General features: G+C 39.7%; 1 protein-coding gene across 1 annotated transcript; it reads right to left on the reverse strand.

Moving 5' to 3' along the window:
- Positions 1-6,964: 6,964 nt before the first annotated feature.
- CLN8 (CLN8 transmembrane ER and ERGIC protein) lies at positions 6,965-8,224 on the reverse strand (the record flags this gene model as incomplete). The annotated part of the gene is made up of 2 exons (XM_082480834.1): positions 6,965-7,279; positions 7,682-8,224. The coding sequence occupies 2 exons, from the start codon at positions 8,222-8,224 to the stop codon at positions 6,965-6,967; spliced, it is 858 nt and encodes a 285-aa protein (XP_082336960.1).
- Between the last annotated feature and the right edge of the window lie 290 nt (positions 8,225-8,514).

Below are 8,514 nucleotides of genomic sequence, written 5' to 3' on the forward strand. Positions count from 1 at the left end.
CCCCCCCCTTCTTTCCAGGCTCAGGTTCAGTCCTTCATTCCCAACTCCTCTGCCCCCCCACCCCAAGGGGCAGAGTGGGATGGGGAATGGGGCTTGTGGTCAGTCCATAACAGCTCCTCTCTGCAACCCCTCCTCACACTTCTCCCCAGCTCCAGTGTGGGTCCTTCCTACAGGCTGCAGTCCTTCAGGATAAACCTGCTCCTGCCTGCAGGTGCTACAGGGGAATCCCTGCTCCGGCGCCTACTTCTGATTATTTGGCTGCGCTCGGATGGCTCTGCTTCACTCCAAAGCTGAGGAAGGGAAAAAACCTCACATGAATTCACTGTCAGGGGAGGACCACCGAAACACTAAGGTCATGAAACCGTGACAGATAAACGCAACCTTTGGCAGAAGCAAAGCTATTTCCAGTGGAGGAAAGGAAATGCTAACATAATACAAGGTACTGAGAAGACTTTATATGAAATACTATGTACAGCTCTCAGTCACCAACATTTAAGAAAAAGGAATTCAAGGGGGGAAAAGTGGCAAATAAGAAGTATTAGGATAGCTAGGAAAATAAAAGAGCCACTTGATTTGTACTCATGAATACACAAAACAGCCTCCAAGGGGTAAAAAATAATTATGTAAGGTAAAAAGGCAATGATAATACAAGGAAATTACTACAAATTAGAACACACTGTAGGCCCCTTCAGCCTTGGGCAGTATATTGCTTGGGAACTTTGATGACCTAAAAAAGGTCCTCAAACTTGTCCTTAACAAGTGTCACAGTGATACTTAAAACAATATGCTGCTGAGAAAAAAAAAAAAAAAAAGCTAAAGCATCACACAATCTACATATTCAATGTCCAACCACAACCTTCAGCACTGTACAATGTAACAACCAGTCTCACCTACCTCACCCCAAACCCTCCTAATTTTTTTCATATTTATTTCCTATGACTCCTAAGCAGGGCTACTGCTGCTTTCCAGGATCTACCTTCTTCCTGTGAATATGATCCACAGGACAAGATGATCAAGCCCATGTGAGATGCTCCACGACTGCTCTACGCAATCACTTCTCTGCACTTTCGCAGGTTGCCTGCATGGCTTTGTTTTTCAAGGTATCATAGTTACCACCTTGATTACTCTTAAAAGATCCTGACTGCAGAACTGCATGGTCCAGAAATGTAGGAAAGAATCCTCTACCTTCTACAAAATTAGTCCTTTCTCAGGTATATTCCCCCCTCCCCGCTTGGTGCAATCCCCATGCTTAAACTTCCATGAGCACAGCTTTGGTGACAAAATGCAGTATCCACATGTTAAAGCGCTTTTGGCACCAGAAGTAGCAAAGCAGGAGAGGGAAGTTGCAGACCTATATAGCAACATAAAAGTCAGGCTGAATGAGCACCCGGAGCTGCCACAATCAAGTATCAGTAGTAAAACACACTGCACAGCCTCACAAGTCTTTACAGTAAATGTCAGAGAACATTTTGGTGAAACAGTGCCAGCTTATACAGCACTCTAATGTGAACTAAGCATTCAAAGCAGCAGAGGCAGCTAAAGAGAATCACACGAGGAAACAAGTATTGCAGACCAGAAGTAATGCATCCTTTTTCCAATAAAGCTAGTATTAAATTTCCACTCTCTCTGCTCAGGTCACATTGGCAAGGACTCAGAAGTGACCCTAGCCGACTCATCAGAACACACACACACACACACACACACACAGAGACAGCAGCAAGGAATGGCACAGCCAATTTCCTTGCTGTCATCTTCTTTGTGGACACGTAAGCAGGCCCCACTCCTTTCCTTTCAAGCCAGGCCTGTCTGCCACCTTGAACACCGTTACATCCTTGCTGTGTCATTACCTTTGTCATTCCACCACGCTCAGCACCGCTTTACTTATGGAAAACAGAAAGGCACAATGTGCTGCAACAACGCTCGTTTCTGCTCTGTGACGCTACCGCTAGCGGAACACACTAATTAGTCAATGGGATCCAGAGCATGCAATGTCTCTTCTAACGCTAGAAACCCATCTGGGGGCTGACAACTAGAGCAACAAGCATAATTTGCTTAATTAATGACTGCCACTTATTTTTTGTTCTAAATTATCAACTTAAATACCAATGCCATGACACAAGATCAAAAGATCCTATTTGCTGAATAACACTATCAGCCTAAGTGTGCTCTGATAATTTTCTGGGAAAATGGTAAGAACTACTAAGTAAAATGTATTTACCTATTAACTGAAAACATCTGAATAGCAAAACGTTCATAACATTTAAATTCCTTTTACAGATTAGTTACCAAAAAAAAGAAGAATGACTTTATTCATACAAATACTATTATGCATTGTTCTTCTCATCCCAGTCTGTACCCACACACATTCCACAGTTAGTAGAGCTTTACACATGAACGTCTTACTTCTGCTTCAATTAATCCTGGGGACTTCACTGCAGAGGCAGCTAGCAAAATTTTATGCCAGCCAGTTGCTTACACAGTGCATTCTTATATGAATAATTAAAATGCCAGTTAACACCACTATTTTTCTTTAACTCACTAATGCTAAAAAGCATCATGACTTCCTCCAAAGCACCACACAAGACACACACATTCAATGCTTCGAATTGTATTTTGTTATTTAGCAATGAGACAAGTTTTTTGATGGTTTTCTTTTTTCTTTTTAAATTAAGGTGGTTCATACTAAACCACGAAGCGTCATGTGGTACCAAATGAAGTGTCTTCACAGTTACAGCCTAATGCAAAAACAGACCACACACTTCAAATACACAAGCCAGAAGGGTCATTTCCCCTTTTTTGAAGTCTGCTTTTTAACTGTTTTAATACATACTTACATATAGCACAGCTTCTAGTGTTTTAGTCATGTAACTAAATATGCTCCTGTTAATAATACGTTAAATGTTGGTGAAGGGACATTAGTTTAGAAGTTGTATAGCTATTTCCATAGATACAACATTACCTTTGTCAAGTTTAACATAATATTTCAAATAAACAAGTCATCTTTTCAGTGCATGCACTGCAAAAACTCTTTAAGCTACAAATAGCAAGTAAAAATAAAAGGCATTATTTTCATCAGTAAATGAAACTCATGGTAGAAAATTATTCAATAAAATACTTTTATTTATGTACACGGTGCAAAGATACTGTACCATTCAACAAACATTATGTTGTACAAGAGCAGACTTGCTTAACACTTTCAAATTCACTTTAAGTGGGAGTCTCCCTGAGGTTAAGAAAGGTGTCTTATAACTATACATGACATGATCACTTAATCAGTGTTATCAGGAACAAGCAAAAAAACCTGAAAGATTTGGACATGGGTATTTATTGGAAGAAGGGCCCAACAGTACATGCTGAAAACTATTAGACAAAAACATCACTGTGATAACATGACTGCTGCAAGATCATGACCAGCACTCAAATAAGAGTATATCTTACACAAAAATTGGTGGGTGGGAAGAGAAATTATGACAGGTTTCGGAAAAAACATAGGACACAAATGGAGGCAAACACAAACTCATTTCGGAATGCTGCACAAAGACAGTAAGAACCAGATGCCTGGCCAGGGTGTCTTATATTAGACATTTTTTCTTTAAAAAAACCCCAAAACAAACAAAAAAACCCCACTCAAACCTCAACCCCCCCCACCCCCACCACAGTTTGTTGTTTGTTTGGGGTTTGTTTTTTGTTTATAAAAAAAAAAAAGCTTCAGCCAGAAAGGTGACACAAACAGCACTCCTTGAATAAGCCTGTCCAACAAGAAAGCAGGACGAAATCTCTAATAGTCACCTAGGCAAACAAAAAATTCACCCCAAAACATTATGCAAGAGTTTTCCAAATCACAGCAGCAGCACATCCTGTGAATTTTTCTACATCAGATTGCGGATGAGGCCTTATAAGAGAGGCCCAACAGGACTGGGATTAGTTTCACATTAGCAAAATTTATAAACAAACTATGGCTAGCCTACCTTCGGGTTGAAAAGCAGCACTTAGTTATTAGAGTAATTAGACACCAAAACCCTCAGTTAGGGAACTTTTTCAGTCTGATTTCAGAGCAATGAGACAGTCATCCACAATCACAAAACAGAAAATCCTCTAGAAGGAAGCAGCCAAAAGGCAGTGAAGAAAACACTTGAGTATAAAAGAGAGAGGCTCCGTGTAACAAAGCCGGTATCTCCAACTCTCAGCCATCAAGATGAGGAAGAAAGGTTGTTTGTATTTTTATGTCCTGCTGTATTTCTAGCTGGACTGTAAAATCCCCTCACCCCTCAAACCAACAGAAATAAACTGAGTGTTGTTATTTTTTTTATTGCATAGCTCTCTTGTTCTATCAGGTCTAGCAGTGTTTAGGTTAACAGGTGCTCTTAGGTATTTTTATATAGTTAAGACATGCAAAAAGTTTGAGATATGCCATAACAGTCTCTGCGTGAAAAAGCTCACACTAAGATGCATACAAAAAAGATTGCCTTATTGTGATTAAAAAAATACTTTTAAAAAACCCACTTAGTAACATTATACAAATTAATAATACAAAATATTAAACTTTAGAAGTCTGGTGCCAGTGACATAACTACCCACCTGTCTGCTTGGACCACACCTAATCTCTTCTATCAGTCCCAAATTCACTACTAACCCCGGCCCTCCATATTGTTTTATTTTAGCACATAGAAATTTCACCTCCTTTAGGCAGCCACTGTAAGAATTACACACTTGGCCCAAACCTATTTCTCTTCTGATGCTTCCATTTTCTGTTAGGATTCTTCAGAATTCTGCAGCTGGGATTTTTATAATTATTACCTTGTTTTACCAAATCCAAACCTTTAAGTTCTAAGCTGCATAGAGTACACCATCACTTTGTTATTTGGTGACTTCTCCTCCACCTGCCTGCCCCCCCCCCCCCCCCCCCCCCCCCCCGAACTCCTGCAAGCGAGGCTTGGATTTGCAAGATATGCATTTGGATCATATATTTGGGTTCTGTTTCCAAGGAATTCACCCCTCTGCTTTCTTCTAAAGTACTTTTAATGTTACTCTCTCCCACACACAACCCCTCAGGAGAGGTAAGTAATTTTCAGCTTTAGAGAACCCTTTTTTCTATAGGATGGCATCCAGACAGGCCATACCACCAAAACACTACAACCTCATTCCACCCGGCTTAGAAACAATAAGGTAGCACAAAATTTACATTTTTTCTACTGAATATCAGCAGGACAACAGATAGTGTTGCTGCGTAAAATTACTGTGACCTTCTCAGCCTAGTTTGAATGGGCAATTTTAGATATTCACCACTTCATCATTGTCAAGAAGATCTGGCTATACATTTGTGATCTAATGGTTAGAAGTTTCTTCTCCCTCACAGAGCAGCCTTTCAACACTATGCTCACACAAAGTGAATTAGGGAACATAGCAACCTGACCACTAGCTTCCTCCCTTCACTTAGAACAAAATCAAAGACATTCACACCCAAAATTAATAAAATGGTGTTGTTTACACTAAACAGCGTTTCCCTTACATATTTAAAACAGTATGCTCCAACACAGATCAATACACGAAGCCTCTGACACGTGCCTTGACCTAAAATTCTTCACTGCTTGGGCTTGCCCAGTCGTATTACTTTGGAAAATAAATCTGCCTAGCAGAATGTCACACCATACAAAGTTTCAAATGATGGGCTTTTTATCTCATTACTTCAGTGCGTCCAAACTAATTAGTATCTTTGTCATTCTCCTGCCACTAGGTGTCACTCTCATCTATCGTGATCTTTATACCATCATCCGCTGTCCAAAATTTCATGCAGGAACCATCAGACCAATACTATGCGCAGGAGAACACCCACCACAATTTGCCAAGCCCCTCCTATCTAAAATGCAATCCTACTCCTTAGGTCAAGGAAAGATTTAGTGCTGTGGCAGATAAAGCTCAAAGGATTGCTAGTGTCACTTTGTATGTTCTTCAAAGTAAAATAAAAATACTAAAAGAACAAGCGAACTCCTGAAGGAGGCAATACAGGCTTTCCTCCACAGAGGAGTCATCTCAGATTCTAAAACCCTCTATAACTAAGACAATTTCCAAAAATAAGAGGAACCATAATAGGAGCACTAGTAGAACTAATTGCATGAGCACTGTGGGATCTAGGAAAAAGCAAACTTTACCAATCAAACAGCAGTCTTTTCAAGGATGAAAGAGTCAAATATTCTATCGTTGCCTTTTGTATTTAACTGATTTCAAGTTCAGAAGGGACCAGTATGATTACCTAGCTAGACCACCAGTATAACGAATGCCTGCATCGCCACAAGCATGTTTGTGGTGGATATGAATGGAGGGCAACCTGGAAACTACAACTCACTTTGAGTGTTCACTGTCAATTATCTTCCTCATCCTCAAGTGCACTTAAAAGGGAGCGAAAAAAAAAAAGAAAAAACAACAAAGCAAAAAAAACCCTACCCAAAATCCAGCCATGACTGCATTCTACCACTGACCGATTCAGCCATTTGGAATGACTTAATGGCACACAGAACTAGGTATCCATGCATACCTAACTTGGGTCATAATTGATCTTAATAAACAACTTAACGTAATTTCCAGTATTAGTATCTCTGGCATATGTGAAATAGGATTTAAGCTAAACTTGATTCAAGTTGAGCTTAATAGACAAATTAACTGTTAAGCCACTTTGAAGCATTAGGACAAAGGATACCATTAGAAAGCAAGTCACTACTAAATCATTAAATACTGTCCAACCTGACAAAATTGTTGGCATAATTCATAACTAAGAGGTTGAAGATCTTACACGTATGCAGATATGAAACACAAACAATGCTTTTAAATAATTCTGGTGTCTACAGAATACTACCAGCAAGGAATCACTGTGTTAATGAGCTTCTTGCAAAAGCTTCTAGTTCATGGGCAAAGAATTACTTTGCATTGTATTCTTCCGCTGTCCTATTAGGAAACAGCTGTTTCAGTGTTATATCCTCTTCTTCTGATGTGTTTCACCATTTAATTTTCCATTTTCCGTTGCTTTAGTTTCAAAGTTCCAGTCAGTCGGGCTGAGCAGTTGCTGAGTTTTTTTGTATGTCCAGTATGGGTTAAGTATTAGTGTAACAGCAAATAATCCCGAGAATAAAACAATAAAATGAAGAAGTCCCAGATTTTCCATCACAGAATTCCAATTGAAAATACACACCCACCACATGTGATAAGTAAGAATCATGCGGCAGTGAAACAGGTGGATCATCACCCACTGGTTTGCCTTCCAGAAAAAGGTATTAGCGCAGCCAGCCTAGAAAAACAAGAACAGAAAGTATGCAGAAGTAAGATTGTTACTTCAAGATAAGGCACTGAGGAATCTGTAGAACTAATGCAAATACTTATCTTTCACATGCACACGCTCTCAGGCATTTTTTGCCATGTAGAGCTACAATATTCCACATGCATGTAGCATCCCAAAGTCAGAATGAATCTATACCATCTCACTATACACATGCACACAGCATCACACAGAAACCTATACAGAGGACTACAGAAACATCCCAACAAAAGCAGGTATCACAGTAACATAGATATCAGTTAGACAAACGCAGTTTTGCTGAAAAGCTATCTAGACAAACCACACAGATTACCAACGGACACACAAGATGCATGAAAACTGCTACAAACAATTTGAAAATTACCATGTTCTTACCTTTAGAAGCATCCAGGAAATGCAAGTTGAGGGAGTACTCATCTCCAGCAACATTCCCATTAAAGGCAGATAATGTCCAGATTTCACATTAATTACTAGACCAGCCAAGCCACCAAAAGCAAGCAAGTGATGAACTACCAAGAACACATCAAATGTTCTAAAAATAATGTTGGACACGTGAACAGCTACATTTTCAAGCAAGAAAAATCCAGCAGCTATTAAACAGTTAAACCAACTCCACTTTTGCTGTGAATACACTTTGTCAGCATGAAAAACAGGATCTATGAGCAAAGCCCATAATCCAGCAACACAACTCTGAAGTCCAAACACACCACGTGTGACTGCCATATTCCAAAACACCTTCTCCTTTGCATACAAGGCACGATAAGTAGTACTTATCCATGAAGACAACCAGTGAGACAGAAGAAATACTCCCAGGTAGATTAAAAAACCAGCAGCTAAAAATGTCAAGCGAACTTCCCATAAAAGATAGTCCCAGTCAAAAATGGTCCCAAACACTGGATCATCGTTTGAAGGATTCATGTCTTCTTTTTTACTGAGCAAAGCCTTGCAAGGGGCTCGACACTTCTCACCCACACTACAGTCTCCTTTATGCCTACTTAGCCTCTGCTAGTATGCAAACCAGAAACCATGAACTCTTCTTTTCCATCTGGAACAAGGAGAAAAAAAAAAAAAAAAAGTGAATTTTTAAGTCATCCATATACATAGCTTCCAAACCATAGAGAACTCACTTCCACTGCAGTTACAACATCGGTCCTGTTGCCATTAGGCACAGCCATCCCAAAGACATGTACACAGACATAACCACATTG

This window comes from Vanellus vanellus, assembly GCF_965231255.1.
Source record: "Vanellus vanellus genome assembly, chromosome: 3".
Taxonomy (NCBI): Eukaryota; Metazoa; Chordata; class Aves; order Charadriiformes; family Charadriidae; genus Vanellus; species Vanellus vanellus.